The sequence below is a fragment of the Rhinolophus sinicus genome, chromosome 2 (assembly GCF_057876585.1).
Source record: "Rhinolophus sinicus isolate RSI-liver-muscle chromosome 2, RSI-T2T, whole genome shotgun sequence".
Lineage (NCBI taxonomy): Eukaryota > Metazoa > Chordata > Mammalia > Chiroptera > Rhinolophidae > Rhinolophus > Rhinolophus sinicus.
The window spans coordinates 82,096,814-82,122,213 of record NC_142502.1 but is presented as its reverse complement, the minus strand read 5'-3'; the positions used below and the strand labels follow the sequence as shown (position 1 = coordinate 82,122,213).

At 34.9% G+C, this 25,400-nt stretch overlaps 1 protein-coding gene across 1 annotated transcript in view; it reads right to left on the bottom strand.

The window, feature by feature from the left end:
- The window catches only part of KHDRBS2 (KH RNA binding domain containing, signal transduction associated 2), a 518,085-nt gene that overhangs the window by 251,357 nt on the left and 241,328 nt on the right, over window positions 1–25,400 (bottom strand). The window contains exon 4 of the mRNA XM_088795635.1: window positions 19,602–19,748. Coding sequence (XP_088651761.1) covers window positions 19,602–19,748 — 147 coding nt within the window. The remainder of the gene's footprint in view (window positions 1–19,601; window positions 19,749–25,400) is intronic.

Below are 25,400 nucleotides of genomic sequence, written 5' to 3'. Positions count from 1 at the left end.
TACCTAAAGACAAGCATATCTTATAGGCAATCTTTAATAAACATTATGTCTCACAACTAAGCTTTGATAGGAATTGGGCAGACATGCGTTTGAGTTTATAATCTCAGGCAGGATCTGAAGGGCAGTTCCATTATGTTGCCAGTCAAGTTTGTTAATCATTCTAATCTTCACACAAAAGTAATAGCAGACTTGTTAATTATCAAATACCCCTTGAGTTGGTTACCACCAAGCAGTGAAATAAAACATGGCAGTAAACGTGCCTGAGGGGGGCATTGGTGCAGTCAAATATATGCAAAAGCAGAGAATAGCTCATGTTAATTTCGTTACCTGAGACTATGCTTGGAATATAAAATAAAGACATGGTTAAAGGTTATAAATCATGGCATTTAGTGTTATGTAATATGTTATGAAAAATAAACAATGGTGTTTTGGTAATCTAAGAGAACACCTGAGAATACAGAAATTTCAGGATGAAGTAAATGCCATTGTTGTAAGAACTCACTTTCCATAAGATCTTGATACAAGATAAACCAAAAGCAACAAAAGAACAAGACAAACAAATGAGAAACAGAAACTCATAGACACAGACAATGGTTTGGTGGTTGCCAGAGGGTAAGGGGGGTGGGGGATGGGGGTGGGAGATGAGGGTAAGGGGGATCGAATATATGGTGATGGAAAGAGAACCGACTCTGGGTGATGAACACACAATGGGATTTATAGATGATGTAATACAGAATTGTACACCTGAAATCTATGTAATTTGACTAACAATTGTCACCCCAATAAATTTAATAATAATAAAAAAAGATAACGTTTTCTAAAGTAATTTAAAAATGAGTGAGATAATTTCCAGAACAAAGGGATATTTGACCAAATAAATATTGTGACTCCTGGTTTAAAACCTTAGTTTAGCTTATCTATTACATCAGGACCTCTCAGAGCCTTTAAAGAGGTAGTTCCAGCTGTGAATCTCTAAGAAGGAAATAGTGAAAGCAACATTTTTTAAACTTAATTGTCCACAGGGACCCTTTAACTTTTTCTTTTCACATAGACCACTGTGTAGAATGAATATTCCACAGAATATTTTGGGAAATGATATGCTAACCCCATCTAACTGAAGGAGGTTCTCTAATGCAGTCTGATTGGGGTACAAAGGATGCAGATGTTACTAGTTCCCCGTCATCCTCCACATTTTGATGTGAAAGCCTGTATGTGAGCTCGGATAAATCCCAAATAAATAATTCTTCTCAATAACTGCACCTGCGATTTATAAATTAGAATAATTTCTTAGCACTGTTAAAGAATAAGCCTGAGGAAATTTTGTTTCTTCTTTTATACTTAAGTATGTGGGCTTTTTCATAAATAAAGACAGCTTTTAAGAACCTCATACTGTATGCCTTATGGAATGGACAATTTTAATTTTGTTGTCCACTTCGTTTTTGAAATGAAGGATGCCTAAAGATAGATAGACTATAGATCCATAAATGTACTTCTTTCCCTCTGAATATACTGCAGTACAAAATATCGAACCTCCTGGTAGTGCAGCTCATTTACCACATGGATTCACTTATAGAGAACATCAAGAATGAAGCTAAAAGGTCGATAGTTTACTGTTCATTGTATCAAAATTAGTGCTTTAGAGGAATAATGCTGCTCTTTAGAAACCCATACATATCATATATATACACATACACATACATTGTTGTAGAAGAATTTCTGACAAATGCAAATATTCACTTAAATAATTTTAAACCTTTTCACATTGTAAAAGGCTAATTCCATCATCCTTATTTATTGAGGGTGAAAGTGTATGTAGTGGCATCAGGCAGCATGCGTCTTGTAATGTGTAATCTAGCTCTGATTTCTGACTTCAGGAAGGGAGGTTTCAAGGGAAGAGGATAGAAACACATGCAGATAGCACAGCCACTGTCAATTCACACATTTCTCCAGCATATTAGATCTGCACTAGCATACAAATTAATCAAATTTTCATTTCTAAAGGTAGATTGAGTATTTCTGAAAGATAAATTGTGTTTTCTTCCTTGAAATTAACAGCCTATTATTACTTGTTTTGATTGGATTTTGAATTTTTTTTAAAGTAACTCCGAGGAATTTAATTAGCTAATGTGATTTACAGACATTGAATTATCTTAAAAAAATAAATTAAGCAATCATTGTCTTGGTCTAGCTTTCAAATGAATCTGACATTCGAATCATAACATAAATAATAGATGACTGAGCCAAACAGCGGTGGTAGAAATATGCTCTAAAAGAAAACCACTTAAGCAGATTTCTACACAGGTGTTTAGGCAAAAATAGAACCGGATAAAAAGATTTTAGTCAAATATGTGTGTTTTTATTTTTTCTACACATGGGTAAACGTCTGGGTATTTACAGATATCTAGGCATTTCAATGTTTCACTGTATATTGCGTTATACATGTAATTCATGAATATTCAATGCATATTATGGAGAATTTGTTTATCTCAGCACTTGGATGAGGAGAGTAAGCTAAATTTTGTTGTTTGGAAAAGGAAAGTTTTATATTGGCTTCCTAGATTTGAGACAGAAAAAATACAGGGAAAATACTGAAATCAAGTGACAAAAGCTCAGAGTTTTATTCTATACCCCTCTCTGAGGGCTTAAGGTTTGCCAGGAGCCAGCGGCCAGTTTGAAGGCACTTGAAACATCTGCCCACCTAATCCATCAGAGCGCTATGGGTGTCAAGTTTAAAGGCCTTGAAAAGAGGCAAGGGAACCCAGATTCCAGACTGCAGCAAGTATGGCCCAGAGCCAGACCTGGGAATAGGACAAAACGACGTTAGGCGTCCTGCTCTTTCCCAGTCTCTGAGTATCTCCACTCAGATAATAGAAGTTAAATGGGATTTGAAGAGATGTTTAGTTTTCAGGTCAACATCATTTCCTGCACTTTTCCCCCCATAACTCCTTGTTCAATGCAAGTAAATGAAGAGTACAAAGCAAGGGAGAGTAGATATTTTAAAGATTTGTTGCATATGGGGTAATGGAAAATCTGATATCCTAAAAACATTCACTCTAGTGAAGCATAAATGGAAGCATTCTTTTCCATTATAATATTATACAATGATTTTTATTCCCAAAGAATCAGAAATAAATAATAGATGCAATTTTTGGATATGAATATTCTGCACTGTGATAATGTATCCCTATTTTAGAGGATGTTAAGGCATTTTCTTTCAGGGGAGAGTAGAGAGCAATGTGACTACTGATACTGTGATGGATAATATTTAGAGAATCACTTTAATTGAAAGTGAAAGTTTGAGTGACTGCAATAAATTAAACAAAAATGTAACAGACAACTCATAGTCAAGTTTTTCACCCTTGTGTATATAGTTTTTATAAAGAGCTACATTTCCTGATTTCATTACTACGATAAGAAGTTTAGGGCCAGTTGGCAATCGACAGTAAAGCTTCATATTTATTCAGTACATACAGAATATTATTCATGCTCAATCAGACAAAGTCTTATGATTGATACTGGGCGGAAAAAGTCTCTGAGTAAAATACATTCTAAATGTACTATAAATGATATAGCATTTGTATCCTGCCTACATTAAATTTGGAAGTGAGAATTATGCTGAAAGGTAATGAAGTACAGTTGGTATTGAAATTACCTTATCGTAAGATAAAATATTCATTCGTTTAAGAAGGTAACTGTAAGAAAAACTACTTTTCTACTATAATTATCTTCAAGTAGTTTGAGGCAAAATGACCTGTGCTTTTCAATATAGATCATTTAATTTTCTAACATAGAATAAGTTTAGCATTTTCATGAATTTCAGTCATGCATTTTTTATATTTCCTTCTCCCAAAGAAAGAATTTGATGCTTCTAGTGTAAGGCCCTTAATCTTGGATCCATGAACTGAATACCCTGGACTTTTGTGCAAAATGTTAATGTGCCTGTATATTTTTCTGGGAATAGTATCTGGAGGTTTCACCCGATTCTAAAGTGATTAGTGATCTACCCGGCAATAGAAAATGCAAATGACACAGTATCTTAGGAAGCCAAAGTCCTTTTGATGTCATATGATGCAACAGTACAACTTTTTTTTTTTTTTCCTGTCTTATAAATAACATAGTTCTTTTTTTGCAGCTTTATTGAGGTGTATTTGACAAATAAAATTGTGAAATATTTAAAGGGTACAATGTCTTTTTTTGATATATGTAAACATTGTGAAAGGATCCCATCTGAGTTAATTAACATATCCATCACCTCACAAATTTAATTCTTTACCCCAAATTCTTAATATTGCTCCTAGCTTCATGAGGACCCCATAACTATTCTAACTCTTAATTTGTCTTTTTGGAAGGTGGATTTTGAGAGACCTAAGAGACTCTGGGCCACTGGATAAAGATGAATATTCCTGGTTCAGACATTTTATTTTCTTTTTGTCCCTTCCTATCCTGTATTTAAAGAAAACATCTCCCTAAATAGTAGTGTAATCAGATATTTATTCATCCATATTTTGATTATTTCTAAAAATGAAGCTAATTGAAGCAGTATTAAGAACATATTTGGGCAATTTATCAAACAATCCCTAATATACATTTATTAAATGATTGGGATAGTGTTATGAATATCTATAAAACTTATGTGTTTTTAATTGGTACACATTTTAAAAGAAAAGAGAGTTTCTGCTATTTTCTTTTAAAATTTAAAAATTATCCTATTCAGTCATACAAATATAACAACACATGAAGTTATAATTACAATATTTATACTATGTTTGAATTATTAGACAAGGATACATTTCTTTCCCTTATGCTTACAAAAATAAATAGATAAATTAAAATTTCTGAATTTTAAAAAGTAAAGAAAGGAAAAGAAAGAAGGGAGGAAAAGTGAAGAAGTATCTTCTGATAATAGTGTGTGTGTGTGTGTGTGTGTGTGTGTGTGTGTGTGTATCAGTGAAATTTGAGGCAGAAAAGAATCAGATTTATTTGAAAGCTTTGATATTTAAGACAACTTTCCAAGCTGTATGCCTGGAATCAGTAAGCACAGATATATACAAGAATGAGAACCAGGGGCAGGGGTGGGGGTGTAGCTGAGAGCAGAGCTCTAAGGGCCAGGAGGGAGAGGGAGCAAGAGCTCTTACAGTAAACCAAAGTTCCGAGGAGTCACAAAGCATTGATTAGAAGTGATGAGAAGTTGTGAAGTAGAAGACAAGGGAAGTAGCAGGTAAAGAAGGTGGTTGGGAAGAACAGGAGAAGTGAACAGGCACACAGACAGAGGAGGATTGTTTTAGGGCTAAAGATACTTCTCAGATTCCCTACTGTGCATGGGGCAGCCAGGATGTGTTTCTTTGTGAGGCCCTTAAGATTTCCATGAGAATCTGCCTCTACTTTCCACCCTCCCCCTCTCTTGCTCTCTTCACTTATAAAAAATATATAATCCCTCTTCCCTCCACACAGGCTTTTATGATCTAATCAGAACAAATCACTTTTTATTGTAAATACCTATGTTTCAAACAACTTCAAAGTGATTTCACCAAGGATAAAACACATTTTTGCCTTGAAAATAAGAAAGGGAAAGCAAGGAAGACGTCTCCAAGTGGAACAAACTAATAAAGATGCTGCTGAATTAATGAACATCTAAGACTGAGCAGGAAAAACTGCACCTGCTTTATCACTATAAACAATATTGGCTAATGCTTACTGATTGATAATAAGTCCAGAGTTGTCTATATGACAAGAAATAGGCATATAGGATGCTCTAAACATGGAGGAGCCTAATGCTAATTACACAACCACTACCACCTGCAAGTGACTTCTTTAGTTCTCTCCAATAGAGTACAAGAGATCTTATAGCAGCTGGGCCTTCATTTTTTATAATTTCCCTGATGAGGAGGCATCTGACCCATCTTTCTTTTGCTTCCTGACCTTGGACAGTTCAGTTATTAATGGCTGACCTTGGACAGTATAGCTATTTATGGCTAGTAACTATACTAGCCATTAATATCCTCATTGGTAAAATGCAGGTTAGATTCCACCGATGATTTTCAAACTACCCTCTTTGGAACTCCATGGTTCTGAATATTCCTTAGGGGATTGGCAAGATGTGAAGTATTTTTCAAGTATTTTCTTCCCAACCATTAATATTTAAATTGCCTTGGGAACCTATTTATTGCTCTGAGCTTAAAAATTATTTCAGCTCTACAATTATATGAATGTGTCTATATAGGTGTGGGGATAAAAGTTTTAAAATAGAAAATGTTTTCTGTGGCAAAGTGGGCTGAATTTAATTCTGAGTGTCAACCCTGAGAAAGAATATACCTGCCCAAGACCACTTGTGGTTAATAGAGCCCAAATTCATAATCAGAGTCTAGTAGCCATTGTTTACTGAGGCCTTTAACACACAGTGCATTCATAGGGAAAAGCTGCAGACTGAGCAGTAGACTGAGCTGCCACACCTCCTGCACTGTGCTCCTGCCATCTGAGCTGACCCTCATAAAGAAACTACTGGTATTGTATTTTAACCAATGGGACTGAGACTTGTCCTGTCCAATCGAAGCTGAGCAGCTATATCCTCAATTCCATCTTTATCAACCAATCAGAGTGATTCCATAATGACCAATCAGAACAAGTGACTCTGACCAATCGGGACAGTGCGATCAAACTGTGGATTTGGAGTCCTCATTTACAGGAAATTAGACCAATCAGAAAACAGGGGCAGGAACTTTTCTCTATATAAGCCTGCCTCCCCTTTTTCTTATTGGAGCGCATTTTTCTTTCTATTGAAGAATGCATTTCACCAGTTTGCAAACTGTTTCAATTGAGCTGTTCATTGGAGCTGTTCACTAGAGCTGTTTCACTCAAGCTGTTTCCCTCAGTTTCTCCCTTCACAGCACCCAACATTGGGGACTTTGTTGGCACTGGATTGATAGCAGCAACCTTTTGTTGACACAGGGTAGCAGGGTATCTAAATAAAGAATGATTAGAAACAAGACTCTTTGCTCACAGAGCCTAAGGTTGATATCAATCTTATAGGTATGATCTGTATTTTGCCATATTTTGGTTAGGGCATCTAAGTTCTAAAGAAAGGGTTACTCTCCTTGTATCACAAAATTGTGTACTTGCTAGCTAATGGTTAATTCTAATAATTCAGTATACTTTAAATAAAGAATATTTCTTACACAGTGGGTCGGTTTCACAGTTAAAAATGTATCTGGGATAAGATGATGTTTCTACTGTGCATGAGGAATACTTTAGCATCAACCTTATCCTAGCTGTAGCTTTTCTATTTATGGTTTTAAGAAGGAGAGTAGTTATCCACCTTGTACCTGTTAGAAGGTCTCCTTTCACTTTTAAAATAATTCCACTCTGATTCTCATATCCATCCTTGCTTATGTGTTTTATTCAAATTTCTCTAATTTCTAAAACAAGTAGATTAGGACTAAGAAGGAAAGGACAGAACAACATAAAGTGTAACTTATTTTGGAGAAATACGCTAATACCAGATGGTGATTTCTATCTCTTCAATGTGTCCTGGGTAACAGACAGGATCAATAAGGTTGGATGAAATTATTACAAGAATTTGTGTGTTCAAAATATATGTTGACCTGTACAAAGATAAATACTAGTTGGAGAATATGGACTCCTAGATGAGAAATGTGGTAAAACAATACAGAGTCTCTTAAAATTCTATGATTCTATTATTCTTGTTATAACAGAGTAACTACAATTTCCATATTATAGCAGCCAAGCCTTAATATTCTAAATTTCAGAACAGAGAAAATGAAAAGAGTGAAGAAACAAAGGGCATTGGAGAAATAACAGCAATCTAAAAGTAAATAGGTTTTCAAGAACCTCAAAAGAAGTTTACACTGAAAAAGAACCAGTTTCAATAGTTATTTATTATCAATAACAATTGACTAATTACATAAATAGAAATACCAGATGTAATTATTTTCTCTATATAGTTATAGTGTCACAGTCCTGGTGATTAATTAATAAAAAATGGTGCTATTGCCTCCATTGTATCTCAATAATTCAACATTTCAATCCATGTTACTTGTTTGGAGAAAAGTTTCTTGTTAACATGAATAAAGTGAAATTTACTAGTTAAACTGACTATATTTTCAGTCTGTCTCAAACACATTTTAAACAATCTCATAATTTTATTTATTCACTATTGTAGAAACTTGAATATCCATTCCTCTTAATTAACGTTAGAAGCAACAACAAAAAAATCCAGATAGCCTTGATTTCTCACAAGCTAATTAAAATTTTGTATTTTCACACTCTACATGTCAGAGTATACTCTCAAATACCAGATATCTTAATTTATTGAATTACATTAGCTTTTACCCTCTCTTCTCTTGTTTTTGCCATTTCATACAAAAAAATAAGAGAATCTAGTTTTTAGAAAATAGGGAAGGAGATCATTAGTAAGAGAAATATATGCCTAACATCAGGATTTGAAGATTTAAAAAAATCAGCTTGTAATATCAGCTTCTAACAACAGCAAATTATTATCCTCGAGTAATTATTTATCATATTTATCTCTAACCAAAATTAGAAACCAAAACATCTGATGGTAAATACCAAAAGGAAATATGCAAAGGTGATATTTAATGTGTATTCTAATCTAGTTTGTGTCACTTATCACTGGTGTTGTAATTAAATATAGATATCTAATTGGATCAAATCTTAGACATTCTATTATTCTTTTATTATCTAATGTGGGAAGCAATATGCTGTTGTGAGAAAACTATGAGCTATAAAGACAGGTAGGCTCCGCTACGTCATGCTACTTACACTACTTATTTTGCTACACAATCTTGCTCAGCCTCAATCTCCTCATTGATACAAATATAAACATCCATCTCAGACTTTTTGTGAAGATAACAAAAGGTAATGTCTACAAGCTACCTATCGGAATGCCTAGCAGGTCACATTCAAAACAAATGTCACTGTTCTTTCCCTAAAGAAAAATCAGGTAAAGGGTATACAAAGAATAAAAATCAGCCATTAGCATTTTAATTTTTCTATTGAAAAATATACTAAAATTGATATTACTCTTGGAATGGCTTTTAATGGCCAATAGGAATTGCTATTGACATTTATCATTTATGTGAATGGTCTGAATTTGCAAATAGGTTTATCATAATATCATTAGTATTTGTGCACATTAACTTGACAACACCTGTATAAAACATATGGAAATGGCTGTTTATCTAGTTTTTATAGAGGTAGATATACTAGTAGTATACATAGATAGTATACATAGAATACTATTCTTTTTCTCTTGAGGATATTTTATTATTTTATTTTAAATATGTAAGTTTTGATTTATTACAAAACAAAATACTCATCTTAGAAGTGTCACATGATATACAGAGTTCAAATTTAAGACCTCTGGTGCCTATAAAGTTATCTCGGATGCTTTTTCCACATGCTAAATATAAAGAGAACTCATTAAATCAACTGTGGAAGACCTTCGTAATTCTGGGAAGATAGTGACCTACATGCAGCTCTTTTCCTCTTTAACTAACTCTACCATACCAGCACATTTTGGGTGAAATAAAGGCTAGGATCCTCAGAAGTTTGTGTATGTAAGGACTTGAGTTCTCTGAAAGACCCAAGTAAGACCACGGACTGGTGTAGGCCTTTATTACCTGTGGGAGGACTGAGTACATGAAACCCTGTGTTGGAAAACTCTAGAATGGCAATGATAGAGTGGAGAGAGAGAGTTTGGCTTGCAGATATCTAGAATTCATCCAAGTGCAAATTTACCACTGACCCATTTGGGTATGCCTATTCTCTGTGGCCAGCAAGAGGCTAAGCACCAGAATGATTAGCCCTCAATTCTGGGAAGGTAAAAAGGAGACTGGAGAAGAGCAAGGCATTTCTCAAGTTCTCACCAAGTTTTTGGTGGCCTGTCTGGTTTGCATTCTTGGTCCATGTCGTACTTTCAAACACTTTAGAGGACTGGTGTCACTAAAAGTACATAAGATGTACACATAAGTTGAGATTTAAAAAAAAAAAAAAAGATTATCCAGAGAGAGCTACAATAGTCAGAAAACCTGCCCAGGGAAATAAAGGTGCTGGAGAGGGGATAATTTTCCTGTCAGCAATTGATTTTTCTTGACTCTAGAAGTATCACTTTCTGTTTGATATGTGTTGCCTGGTCCATATTGTCCTTATTATCCATTCTGTTCTCCCATTTCATTCTCTCTCAAATGTTTGTCTATAATATTTATCTTTTAAATATTGAAAATAGTTTTCTGGTTCTTAATTTCTACAATGGCAGTAGTTGATGTAACACAAATTCCTAGAATCTTGACTGGCATATAATTGATGGTTAGAAATATTTCTTGAATTTAATTTGAACAAAATTTTGCCTTGCATTAATTGGTACCATTTATTTTACTTATTTAAATTATTTACTCAGTTAAAATTATATACTTTATTTAACAGATTATGATTATTGACCTTCTTTTCTGTCTTGAGGCCTTGTTGTACCAAATTCTTCACTAATTATGGGTTTTTTGAGTTACCTCCATGTATAAAAGCATTTGCAGGTCGTATTGGCATATGTTTATTATGGGCAAGTGCAGAAATAGCATTCAGTAAATGTTTTGAATATAATGTAACATTTCTAGTTAATCCTCTAAGAGTTCCCTCATACAAGAATCCAATAAAGTTAAGAGGTAGGTTATTGACTTAGAGATCAAACCTTTATCCTTAGGAACTACAGGTCTTTAACAACATAGATAACATTGTAGGAATGCTGCTAAACCTTCATGTTAATGACTACATATGGTATTGCAAAGTTCTCTTGATTATAATGTCAATTAATGGAGAAGTAACTCATGAAGATGGAATCGAGGTGCTGATAGACACAGAATTATGCTGGCATCTAAAAATCAATAAAAGCTCATGAAAAGAGTAGTCTTTGAGAATTCAGAACACTGGCATCCAATGAGACCACAGATGAGTAGTGACAAATTGTTTTTTAAGATAGAAGGCAGATGACCACATCCTGGCCCTAGACTGATAAAGTGAACATTTGATTATCTATTCAGGTAAGAAGTAAGAAGACACATGTATTAGGATTTGTAGAAAAATCACACTCAACTAGTTATCCATTGCTTATTTTAACTGTTTTCTAGCTTATGTCAATCAATTAGTAACGCTAAAGGGGCTTTGGGATTCAATAATAATAATAATAATAAATTATGTTATCACAATATAATTAATTACATAATAACAATTATTAGTTCTGTCCTAAGAACTAGTAATAATTTAAATTTTATCTAATTTTAGACCTGTATTATCTATCACATCTTATCAGATAAGAAGAAATACTCAATATTAGATGATTATAAATTTCTCCAAGTACAATCAGAATATGAGAGTAGCGTTATAGCATTCCAGGAAACATTTTTGAGCAAGTAATAATTACATAAATAGATGTGGCTTTGTGCCTAGTGCTATTAGCTACCACACTATTAGAATATGGTTAATTATGGGAAAGAAAAGGGAATTAATTGGTTTTAAAGATAACAGTGCGAGGAAACTCTTGACAACTATTTAACAACAACCACAGCAATGAAGAAATGGTATCCAGGTTATAAATCCTGTTTCCCTCTCTGCATTTAATTTTATTTTTTTACTGTTACTGATTGGTTATAGGATGCTGTTAGTACACATGCTGAACTCCTGCCATCAACCAGCCAAAATGCATCCGCCATTGCCCATCCTGTGACTCTTGCCATTTATCATTGTTGTTTGTGCCTGTGGGTCCTGGGTGAGGGGAGTTATTTAATACGTGGTTTCCCCTAGATATTCGTCTCCATAAAAGACTCTGGTCAAATATTCACTTCTTATCAAATTATGATATGCATTTCAGAGATATAGTCTTATGTTTCTCATCTTCCAAATCTTTCCCCATTTTTTTTTCAGTGTATGAAAGTCTAAGTCTTCTTCCATCTTCTAGACTGAAAATACCCTGCTTTTCTTTTCCAATTTCCTTGAATCTACTTATTTCCTGTATGATTTCTATTAGCAATCAGTGTAATTTTCCCATTTCAGAGCTAGGATTAGATTACAGTCTTTGAAGAACAGACAGCAAGAATGTCTTCTATTTGCTTTTACCATAAAGAGAAAACGGGTTTTACTTTTGCTCCATAGTCATACTCTTGGTAGGTTTTCTATATAGATTTCCAACACCTCAAACTTAAAATGATATAATATGCCCTAATTGCCCCTTTCAAGAATGATTGCTGTCACCAACACATACATCCAAGCTAATGCAGCAAAGAAATAAACAACCTGCAATGATACGTGTTTGTGTTTTTTCCTGTGTTGAATTGGCTTAAAGTCTTATATATGAGATCGATGAGACTAACAAAAGATACACACACACACACACACACACACACAGCACACAGATCTAAAACTTTACATAGTTATGTGTGTGTGCCTGTGTGTATGTGTGTGTGTGTGTGTTGGTACATATATATTTATATATATGTGTGTATATATATATATATATATATATATTCATTCATTCATTCATTCATTCATTCATTCATGACATATTGGTTTTGCTATAGAAGACACAAAAATGCTTCAAACAGTGTTTCCCTTCCTGGCATTTAGAAGGAACAAAACATGGCGAGTTGTGAATGACCCTTCAGAGTTATGAATGTCTTTCTTTCAATGATACAAACTTCTAGTGATGATAATTAGAGGTTTAACCCAATTGTGACAAATACTTTTCAAGTTCTGTTGAGTCCTATTATAGCATTATGTAGCATACTGCACTGGGAAAGATTCGAGGCCATAGCAGGGCTTGGTAGATGAGTATTGCCATTTCTTAATTCTGTCGATAACTAACTTTTGAGAAGGTAACAAAGTATCAATTTGTTATCTGTGACTTAAATCTAATTTCCGATTTGAAAACCTCTCCTTTCACCTTTTTGATGATAGTATGTAGAAACTCACATTCAATGGGCAGAATTATTCTGAATGCTTCGTAAGTTCTAATTATGAGAATGCAATGTATTACGTTTCAATCATGAGTTAATTATTAAGCATTAGTTATTAATTCAATTTAATTGAAGGTGAGAGTCCACCGATTTAGGAAAGAAAAATACAGTGTCATTATTATAAGTTAATCTGCTGATTAGAGTTGGAAAAAGACGAGTTGTATTTAGGGATACCAAAGGTCCTATTCACAAACTACCATGTACACGTTGCCCCCTCATTAGCAAGGCACAATGTGCACAACCATATGTGGCAGTCCTAGTGCCTGAACTGCAAAGGAAAGAATTACTACAAATATAATAATGAATTTGTTTACCTCTTTACAGCTTATAAAGGGAAGAAAAGGACACTAATATAAAGACATATATTAGTTTAAGATTTCTATACCCCCTTTTTGTTGTCAAATAATTTATTTAACATTCCTAATCCGTAAGACAAATTAGCAAATATAAGGAAAACTTTAATATAACATCTGCTTAAAGCGTTAAAGATTTAAAATTAGTAAGGTTCAATTTATTGATGTTTTATTGACCTGCCACTCTACTTGGTCTGATTAAGCTGTAGTGACTGAATGGAGACAGCTAGTGGAAATTCTCCCCAGGCAATAACAATTCTTTTGTCTTTAATAATTATTTAAAGTACTGAAACTGTTGTTTTCAAACATCTTGCAGCATTCAGACATTTCATGAAGAAGTGTATGTTCTGGAGTTGGCAGTCTTAGATGACTACAGCCTCTGACAACAGGCAAGATTATAGAAACACTGTATAGCATACAGGAAGGGGAAGAAGGAGAATCTTCTAACCATGGAAAGACACTCCCTTTTGTAGAGGAATTAGATATCAGTGGAACTCCAGAGTTCTCTTCTACATAAGCTTTCTATTTTGTTCCAGCAAGCCTCTCACGGGCTATAATTCTTCACCTATGATGGATACTCATAATGTTAATGTCCCAATATGTTAGCATTTCTGTGGACTTTAATATCAAATGTCAAAAGAAATCTGGTTCACCAAGTGACTTCATATAATAAGTAAAGGATTGGCAGTTCATTTATCGTCTCGCGGTTGTGGTGATGGATGAAGCAGACAGATGCCATCCTTTGCTTGGTACCGAGGCAAGCAAGGTAAATGGGAAAAATTTATCAAGTAGAAGGACTTTTAATGATTGTAAAATTTGCTAATACAACATGGGGAGATATCAGAATAGTTATTTATTTTGTAAAAGCCTATTCATTCAAGCATTTATTAATTCATAAAAATGTGTATTAAGCACTTCCTATGTGCCTGGCATAGTTCAAAACAGGGAATTAAAGCAGAGAAACTAGACAAAAATCTCTGCCCTCATGACATTTATATCAGTAGGGAAACCTACAACAAACAAATAAGATATATATGTATATGAAGGTGATAAGAGCTATGAGGAATATAAATAAGTGAAGAGAACTAGGGCATGATGGGACAATGATTGTAATGTTAAATCAGGTGGCCAGTGATACTGTGAACAAAATATAATAGAACTCTACAAATGTAGAGAGGCTATTTTAGATTGTGCGGTCAGGAAAGCATTTCTTACAATGTAATGTATCAGCCAAGACCTGAATGGCAAGGAGACAGCCGTGTCAATATATTGGAGAAAAATCTTCAAAGGCCCTTAGTGTTGGAATAAACCAGGAGTATTGGATAAACAGAAGCTAGCACAATAAGAAAGCAGTTGTATAGGTAGAGATAAATGCCCAGAGACAGAAAGGAACAGGTGACACTAGATAAGGTAAGATTTTCGGTCTTCATTTGGATCTATAACAGAGCATTTTAATGGTGAGGTATTATTCCCCAAATCTGAGCCAAAGAGTTATTCTGTCCCTCTGTGAGGGACCTATTTGATCAGCCATTTCATCAGTCAAACTATCAAAAACTATGTATTGTGCCAGGTATGATACTCAATGATGGAAATACAAGAGAGACACTTTTAGCTCTGCCCTCACAGAGTTTATATTTCAGTGGAGAATATATAAATGAAATGATCACAGGTATCATGAGGTATAAGAAGATTATTACTGTCATTTATAATATAATAAGGTTAATCTAGCCTGTAGCCCACGTCCAATATATACAAAGTGTGATCAAACAACATGATGGAAGTTTAAATTAAAATAAATAAATATAAATATAAATAAATATATATATATATATAACAGCAAAAGACGCACTGCCATTAAGCCCCCTCAAAATACTCCCCCTTGCTTTGATTACAGTTATCCCATCATCCTTGCTACTTTCTGAAGCAGTCTGGAAGTCCTCTTTCGTGAATGTCTTTAGTTGTGCTGTCAAAGCTGCCTCAATGTCCTGAATCATTCTCACTTTGGGGAAGAGCCAGAAGTCACAAGCTGACTCTAGTGAATAAGATGGATGATGAAACCCCATAATGTTTTTATTTGACTAAATTGCCGCATACCAGAAGTGATGTGTGACACAAAGCATTGTCATGATGGAGGATGATTTACGGCACACTTTAAAACACACCTTCTCTCAACCATAGCTCACACCTGACTGACTGCACCAAACAAGTTAAAACTTGTCACACACTGCTACTAAGGTTCGATGTGCTGCTTCCCATATTGAAAATCCCTGCCTTTCCATTGGATGGCACTCAGCAGCAGCATTCACCAAAGTTTTTAATCACAGTGGAAAGGCTCTGTGTCTTAAATAGCTCTGGTATGGCAATTTATGTCAATTAAAAATATTATTGTGTGTCCTCATCCACCTTATTCACCAGATCTGTCACCATGCAACTTCTAGCTCTTCCCCAAAGTCAAAATGACCATGAAAGGCAAAAAGTTTGAAGCAATTCAGGACATTGAGGCAGCCATGACAGCACAACTGAAGACACTCACAAAAGAGGACTGCTACAACTGCTTCAGAAAGTGGCAAAGACAATAGGATGTGTGTTTGAAGCGAGGGAAGTATTTTGAGGGGGATTAATGGCAATGTGTCTTTTACTGTATAAATTTTTTTATTTAAACATTCACCATATATTTTGAACACACTTCCGATGTAGCAATGAAATAGTATTTATCTTACATATTTCACCTCAAAAAGTTACTCCAAGACACTATCTACATATTATAACAGTAAAATAGATTAAATACATCCATTTATATATTATTTTATAATTTTCTATGTCCTTTCATATGCATTACCCCATTTAATAGTCACAATAACTGTGACTGAGATCAGTCAGTTACAATTATCTTCTTTTTAAAGATGAATAAGCTGAAGCTCTGGGAATTTAAATTACTTGTATACCGCGATCATATCAGTAACGTATACAGTCCTATGCTTCTTCTATACCCCTGTATAATCAGAGGTCTTGTTTGAGCTAAATACAGTAAAACTGTTTATCTAATAGCACTAGATATTTAATTCAGAAGCAAAAACAAGAGAGAACATAGCATCCTAATTCTTAAGAAATTTGGGATTTATTTAGGGAGCTGTAAAGGTAAGGACCAGATAATAAATTGTGCAGAAATTATTTGTGTGTATGAAATTAGGGAATAATCAGAGTTGTTTGGGATTATTCTATAACCTTGTGTTGATAGAAAATTTTAAACTGGGCATATAAATAATGTGGTTAGATCTTGATATTTTACGTTTGGAAATTCTGTTTTTTTTTTCCTTTTCCCATTCTCAAAATCAACTGTTAATCAATGAATTGTATCCACCATTTCCTCTGAGTGTATCGATTAGTTTAAAAATCTACTGTGTTTTTCATTGCACATATTAATTTTAGCTCCTCTCCCCTGCTACGCCTCTCTCTCTCTGCCAAAGACTTTTGCCCAGGTACTTCAGAAAAACTTATTTAGCATTCTCTTCTGATTATTCTGATGATCTTATTCCTTGCTATAATCTAGATGCCAAGATTTCTATTTGAATGACCTCTTCCTAGAATGCTAAATTGTCAACCTTTAGGAAAGCTGCAGTCATTTAATCTTCTTCAATTTCTTAGCAAATTAGTAGATTATTCTGTTTATTATACAATCCTGAATTTGCTGCCTTATTAACTAAATATTCTCTGTTGCTTTCATATAATACAATGAGTTTATTTTTTTTCAATTTTTGCTTGATGTCAACAAACGTCTGGTTCTATTAATATTGATTATTTTCCATTATGTTTGATAATGAGCCAGGACCTTGCATACTATCATATAAAATATATTTGATATTTTCAAATAACATCAATGTCTTGTTACAAACTACATATCAAATCTCTTTCGCTTCCCACTATACATGCAAATGTTTATTAATTAAAAATTGCCAATAATACATGTTAATTACCAATGATTAAGACACAAATGTATACAATGAGAATTGTGTATTTGTGATTATGTGTTAATTGTTTTTTGGCTTATTCTTCATGGCTATGGAGTGGTTCATAGCATGTACTGTATTGAAGACAAATACTGCTGTCAAACAACCATTATGTGCCAACATGCCAGGTTCTGTGCTAAGTGTTTTTGTATTCTATTTTATTTTATGGTCACATCAACTCTATGAATAATTAGTTTTCAAGAAATCCAAGATGGTGGTGTAGATAAACACTGTGCCTGAGTCCTTGCATGATCACATTAAAATTACAACTAAATTATAGACTAATCAACCTGGAGAACCATATGAAATCTAGCTTGAACAGAAGTTTTACAACCAAGAATATAAAGAAGAAGCCAGGTTGAGATTGGTCGGAGGGGCAGAGACACAAAACAGAGACACCCAACCTCCCTGTGGCAGTTGAGAATCAGGAGGGATGTGTTGGCTATGGAGGTGTAAGGGACTGCAGCCCCACACCAGGTTCCCAGCCCAGAGTACTGGTGCCCATAATAGGAGCCCATATACCATCTGGCTGTAAAAACAGTGGGGATTCTGATTATCCAGGTGGGACAGAAGACTGTAAGAAACCCAGATGTCTTGTTAAAGGGCCCACGCACAGACTCACTCACTTGTAGGCACTCACCCTAGGCTCTGGCAGAGGGGCAGTGACTCCAGGGGCATCGGAGGCATATGGAAGACAGATTGAGGTGTATGACTTCAGAGTGAGGGCTGGAGGACAGTTGCCATTTTCCCTTGTAGGGTCCTTCCCCCTTCCCGTGTAGCCAGCAGGGATGCACCATCTTTCTTGTGATGAGCTCCCCCCTATACTTATGGTCAAATCTAAATCTGTATTGGTCTGGTGAGCTCCACTTGCTCCACCCTGCTAACACCCATGGACCCTGCCCCACACAACTCCCCCAACCCTGAAAACACTTTCTTAGTGAGCATCCAGCCCTGCCCGCATCTTTCTTGGAAAACTCAGAGTCCACAGGCCCCTGGCAGGCAGTGACTGGCCTCAGTGTGCTCTGAGATTTTTGCTGAGTAGCTCCAGGTTCAGCACTGGCACCAAACCAGAGTCCACATTAACCTGGTGACCCCAACTCTTTCCATTCTAGTGACTCCCTGAACCCCTGCCTCACCCAACTTGCATACTACATGAGGGTTTATCAGTGGCTGAACCTTAAGTGAGCCAGCAGGTGGCAGCAGGGATTGGGGTATCCTGGCTTTTTCGGAGCTACTCCAGGCCTGCTACTGATGGTAGCTGTCCTCAGTTCACAGTATGGCCCTGCACCTCCAACTTTAGCACAGACAACAAACAACCATGGATAGGTTTGTAGCTCCTTCCAAGTAGTCCCTGGGCAGTCACAAGTAGTGGGTGACCTGGGTTTGCCCTGAAACCCCTCCCAAGAGTCCCCAGAACCATCATACTTAGAAATTGGCTTTATACCACAGCAGAGCACCACTACCAATTAGCCCCAGAAGTGGCACACCCAAAGGGCAGTCTCAAAAGGCACCAGAACCCAATGGGGCAGATCACACTCAGTGGGTAAGCTGCTTGAACGGGGGTGGGGTGGGGGGTGGTATAAAACAAATTAGTCACGGGGATTTAATTTACCACATAGGGAATATAGTCAATAATATTGTGATAGTGTGATATGGTGTCAGATGATTGCTGGACTTATCATGGTGATCACTTCTTTAGGTATATAAGTGTTGAATAACTATGGTGTACCCTTGAAACTAATATAATATTGTATGTTAGCTCTATTTTTAATAAAAATCATGAAGAAAAAAGAAAACAACTGAAAAAAATAGGTGTATAGTATTCCTAGTGAAAAGATTTATTGTATTTGAAACACATTCTAGGGGTTACTGTTTTAAGTGCAAATGCTTCTGATGGGTAACCTGGAAAGTGACAACAATTTGAGCATAATTTATAATATGCACTTCAGTTTAAATTTAAGTCAAATATTTATTTTATGAATGAATCCCTGATTTTGCAGAAAGCATTCATGAATCTATTTCCTATAACTTTAACTTTAAAAAATAAGTGTAATAAATTATTCCCATCTTGTACCTCTAAAAAAACCCAAAACAATAATTAGTTTTTAATATGCGTTTCCTTCTAAAACTCAGTGAAGATCAAAGGCACTTTAAAAGAAATAGAAACTGATGAGAAATTTCTTTGTAAAAAATAATAAAACACTTACGGGCACCAGGAATTTTTTAATCTCTTCCAATGCATGACTCATACGTGAATAAGCTTCCCCAGGTGGAGCAAACACTTCAATTAATACATGAAGTTCATCACTCAAGTGGGCATATTTGGCTTCCCCACTCTTCCTTAGTTCTTCTTCCTGTGAAAGAGGTTATTTTTAGAAATACAAATCCACTCATTTTGCATTGATTTAACTTTTACTAAGAATATGACAAAAGGGTATAATCTAAGTAAATTTTCTATAAGTAGAAACCCTTTGAGAAATAAGAATCTGGTACAAGTCATTTAAGATTTTAAAATCATTTTTGAGTGAATGATTAAAAAGAAAAAAAAAATCCTGGGATAATTATCATCTACAACAGATTTTAATCAGCTAAATGAAAATGCTAAATTCCTGAAAAGACGTTATAGAAATGCTGTTAACTCATCAGTGAACACCACTACAGTCTGGAAGAAAAGGACTGTTTTTGAGTCTGATGAGTAATATTTTACAGATCATAAAACAAAGGTTATCACTGTTCTTTAAGAAATCAAGGACTTTTTAGGAAAACACTTTTTTGGGAAGCGGTGAAAGGTTATTTGTTTGCCATTAAAGTATGTAAAATGAAGGTTCATCTCCCAGCCTACCTTCCCACTGGCCCAGATTCTCATAGAGCTTCACATCCACACCTTTTCTATCACTTGCTCCTTCATTTTGGCCAGCAGGAGTATATTGAAGGGATAGTGATTAAGCATTTTGTTGGCACTGATTCTCCATGAGCTACATATTCTCAGCTGAACTAACAACACATTTATATTGGATCTGTTTTTTTGTACTAGTGTACCAGGTGATTATTGAAGCCTGGGTAAACAGCACAGACGCAGAACAAATCAGTGTATAATCCATATATTTTGCTAATGCGTGGTAGTTGTTTTACACACATCATCTCTAATATCACAATAATCTTGCACTTTATTCACACATTTTAGATTAGGAAACTGAGTTCCAAAGACTTGAAGAAGCTTTGGCAAAGTTGGGATTCAAACCTACCTCATTTTGCAACCAGATTTGTATTATTTTAGGAATTAAAGGAGGCAAAATTTGGTTTAAAAATTAACATAAAGAATATTGTTTTACCTTTCTTCTCCTCTTTTTTTTTTTTAAATTAAAGTTTATTGGGGTGACGCTGTTAGTAAAGTTACATAGATTTCAGGTGTACAATTCTGTATTACATCATCTATAAATCCCATTGTGTGTTCACCACCCAGAGTCAGTTTTAACTTACTTGACCCCCAATAAACTAGCAGTTGTCTCAGTAAATTTCAAAGGATAAAAAAAAATTTTAAAGAGTAATTTTTAGTTGTATATGGAAATTAAATTGGAAAAGTGAAATGAGTAGACAAAATGGACAAATAAAATCTAATTTGCTATTGATTTCATACAGGTTAATTGTATGCCCCATATTAACATGTTTATCTGATTAGAAATGCCCATCATTTCAATATATGCAGGATCCATGACAGAGATGGGAAGGTATGCCTGCTTTCTAGCACTTCCTGACCTACTCAAAGTTCTCGAATAGCAACACTTTTCAGCTTGGGAATCCACTCTCCACTCCCCTAAGCATACTTTCTGTCTCTAGGAGTTTTTACTTAAAAGGGTTTTTCTTAGTGCCCAATTGTCAGTTTGGGGAAGAGAAGCAGTGTTTGATGAAATAAATATGCACCCATGTGTGTAGCAAACATTTCTTTCATGTTTTGGTTCTGCGGGATGCAAGCTGTTTGTTAACTGTGGAGTGAGCTTTTTTTGTGCATGAGTGCTGGGTTAGTGAAACCAGAGGTTTCCTGATCTTAACACCTTCGCAATACCTCCTAAGCTGATTTCCAGCTATTTATTAAGGGGCACTTGTTAGCCAAATTTTATAAGTTCTGCATATTATGAGGCATAGAACTCAAGTAAGAATTGTAACATTTTAAAGATTCTCAAATAAAATGAGTCTGATAGGCTCTGTCTACAGTTGAGCCAATAGGCTGATGCTAATGAATAATGTAGCTTGTTATTTAAAAACACGTTTGCCCTTTCCCATAACCTTTTATATAAATAGATGAGGAAACTGAGGTCCTTAGAGATTAAGCAACTTCCTAGAGGTCAAGTGTTAGAATTCCAGCCAGGACTCAGTAAAGCAGGTGACAGCAGTAAAAAGGACTTCAAAGAAGAAAAGTTAACACAGCTGAACCTGTCATGAGTTATTACTGGTTATTTTCTAAACAAGATATTATATCATTAAAGGTGTGTTATATGTCAACTCACTCATTGGGGTGATTTTCTGACAAAGCAAAAGTCTAAGCTTTAGTTTCTTCATCTGCGAAATTAAGATATTACTTACCTCACAGGATTTTGTGTGTTTTGAGAAAATCAAAGACCATTTTGTATAGTAAAAAATGCTATTACAAATTTATTAAAATTATAATAAATACTACTTCCTACTTTCTCAAGTAGTACATTAAGGTAATGTTTGTTTCAACAGAGACCACAATAAATGTGGTTCAAACAACTAGAAGAGCTATTTCTCTCTCAAGTAGAAGCTGGAGGTAGCTAGAGGAACAAGTGGTTGTACTCTGCCCTGTTATCCAGGGCTCCTGGTTGCTCCTACAAACTCAAGTGATCCCCTACGATGTTGTTCTTATGTGAGTTGATGAAGGAGAAGGTCCATTATCACTTCTGAATTCCACTCCATGAAAAGGAGAAAGAAAATGTGGACAGCAAAAAACTTACATTCAAGGACATATACCAGAGGATTCATACATCATTTCTGCTCACATCTCTTTGGCAAGAGTAGTCACATGGTGGCCTGAGATGCAGGAGCTGTGAATATGGTCTCACACTGAGCGGTTAGAAAACTATCTAATATGTGAGAGCTTCCTCTATGAGAGGAAAAATTGAGAATGGATATTGGGTGACAACGAGTTGTCTCTGCCATTCAGTCTTCATTCAGGGCTGGTTAAAATGACACTTGGTTATTAAATTGAATTGCCATGAACAGTTAGGCAATGTCTGTCAGAATGATCAGATTTTATTTTCAGAAACAATCCTATACTCCCCAGTTGGATTTGTAACAAAGCTCCAAGTTTTATTTGAATATAGGCAGACGCCACAACCACTTGAGCAGCAGGAGTGCCTGGACACCAGTAAGTGTATTTATAGTAATTTAATACAATCTATTATGCTATTTCTTACCAGAGAATTCCAAATATATTTTGGGAAAATGCTTATCTTTGCAACAAATGCATTATCTAATAAGTTGATTATGAATGGGTCAATAGTGTTTTCATGTTTCTGCCCAATTATCTTTTGCATGTTTTGTAACAAAGATCACAGTACCATGGGAGGTTACACTAGATAGAGCATGGAACATTAACAGCAAGAAGAGTAAAAAAAAAAAAAAAAAAACATTAAGAAAATTAGAAATGCTAAAAAATGTCCTGGGTGTAAATTGAGATATACAGTTCCAAAGTTAACACGTCAGGTGATTGAATCTACATCTAATAAAGGCAGAGTAAAGGGTACAGTGACTACATAAAAAGAATGTAAGATGCACTCACCAGAAAGTGAATCTACATACAGGATTCAAAATTATGATTAAAAGAGTGTATACTCACTTAATAGTATTTAATCTTCTATGAAAAAGATACATTTATCTCATTGAGGTTATTTACTTTAACCACCAAGCTTCACAAAATGATTTGTGGTTTTTAGCTATTATTACAAAGGAATCACAAGTTAATAGTTTTAAGTAAAATTAGTTGCTAAACATAACAGATTTAAACAAAGTCATTAGGAAATATCAAATCCACTTTTACATATCCCCACTCTACTCATGTTATACTATAAGGTAAAATATAAATAAAACATATCAGTTTTTATTAGTTATTTTATAGAAAATAGCATGGCACTAAATAGAGTCTAATTGGAAATGCATTCATGCATTTAATTGCTGAAAGGATTTTTAAGGAAAATTTCTCATAGGAGTTATCATTTGTATTTCACCTTCTACAAAAGACTTGGAAATTATTTGACAATTAGGAAACTTTTGTCTTAATTCAAAATAGCATGTTTATTGAAGAAAACTTGAAAAAATCCACAAATTGTAAATATATTTTAAAAGGTTAACCACACAATTCAAAATACACTTTCAGCATTTTCAGGGTATTTTCTTCAAGTCTCTTTTTACAATGATAATAGAAATGGAATAGAGGTCATAATTTTGGTATTGCTTCTTAGGTCACAGGTGTGCAAAGTACTTTCTATGGGTTATTGAATTTTATCTATAAAACTATACTTTATGCTAGATAATGTTATTGTCCTCATTTCATTGATGAGGAGACTATGGCACATAGAGAGAAACTTGCCCAGAGTTACACAGAACTGAATCAAGAAGTTTGATTAGAATCCAGGTGATATCATCCCAAAGGTCAAGTTCTTAGTCAATAAAGCTGTGTTGCTGGTACAGGTACTTAAATGTATGTAAACTTTTGTTGTGGGTAATTATATTTGTCAGTTACAGATGACATTATTTCATATTAGTTTCAGGTGTACAGCATAGTGGTTAGACATTTGTATAATTTATGCAGTAATCTCCCTGATAAGTCTAGTGCCCACCTGGAATTATATATAGTTGTTGCAACATTATTCACTATATTCTCTATGTTGTACTATACAACCCTGTGACTATTTTGTAACTACCAATTGGTACTTCTTAATCCCTACCTCATTTTCACCCTGCTCCCCAACCCCCTTCCCTCTGGCAACCATCAGTATGTTCTCTGCATCCATGAGTCTGTTTCTAGTTTGTTTATTTTGTTCTTTAGATTCCACATATAAGTGAGATCATACAGTATTTGTCTTTATCTGTCTGACTAATTTCACTTAGCATAGTACCTTCTAGGTCCATCCATGTTGTCGCAATGGTAAGATTTTATTTTTTATGGTTGAATAATATTCTATTGTATATATGTGCCATAATTTCTTTATCCATTCAACTATTGATGAGCACTTGGGTTGCTTCCATATCTTGGCTATTGTAAATACTGCTACAATGAACATAGGAGTGCATGTATCTTTTCAATTTAGTGTTTAGATTTCTTTGGATAAATACCCAGAAGTGGAGTTGGCATGTCATAAGGTATTTCTATTTTCAATTTTTTGAGGCAACTCTAAACCTTTTTCCAGGGCCTGCATCAATTTGGAATCCCAGCAACAGTGTAGGAGGGTTCCCTTTTCTGCACATGCTCGCCAGCACTTGTTTGTCGATTTATTGATGGCAGCCATCCTGACAGGTGTGAGGTAATAGCTCATTGTAGTTTTAAATTGCATTTCCATGGTAATTAGTGATATTGAGCACGTTTTCATATGTCTATTAGCCATGTGTATCCCCTCTTGGGAGAAATATCTAGTCAGACCCTCTGACAATTTTTTAATCAGATTTCTTTTTTGGTGTTGCATTATATGAATTCTTTATACATTTTGGATATTAACCCCTTATCAAATGTATCATTGGCAGATTTCTTCTCCCATTCAGTAGGATGTCTTTTCATTTTATTGATGGATTCCTTTGCTGTGCAAAAGTTTTTAGCTTGATGTAGTCCCGTTTGTTTATTTTTTCTTTCGTTTCCCTTACCCAAGGAGATAAATCAGGAAAAATATCATGAAGAGCAATGTCTGAGAGTTTACTGCCTATGTTTTCTTCTAGGAGTTTCACGGTTTGGGTCTTACATTTAAGTCTTTAATCCATTTTGAGTTTATTCTTGTATG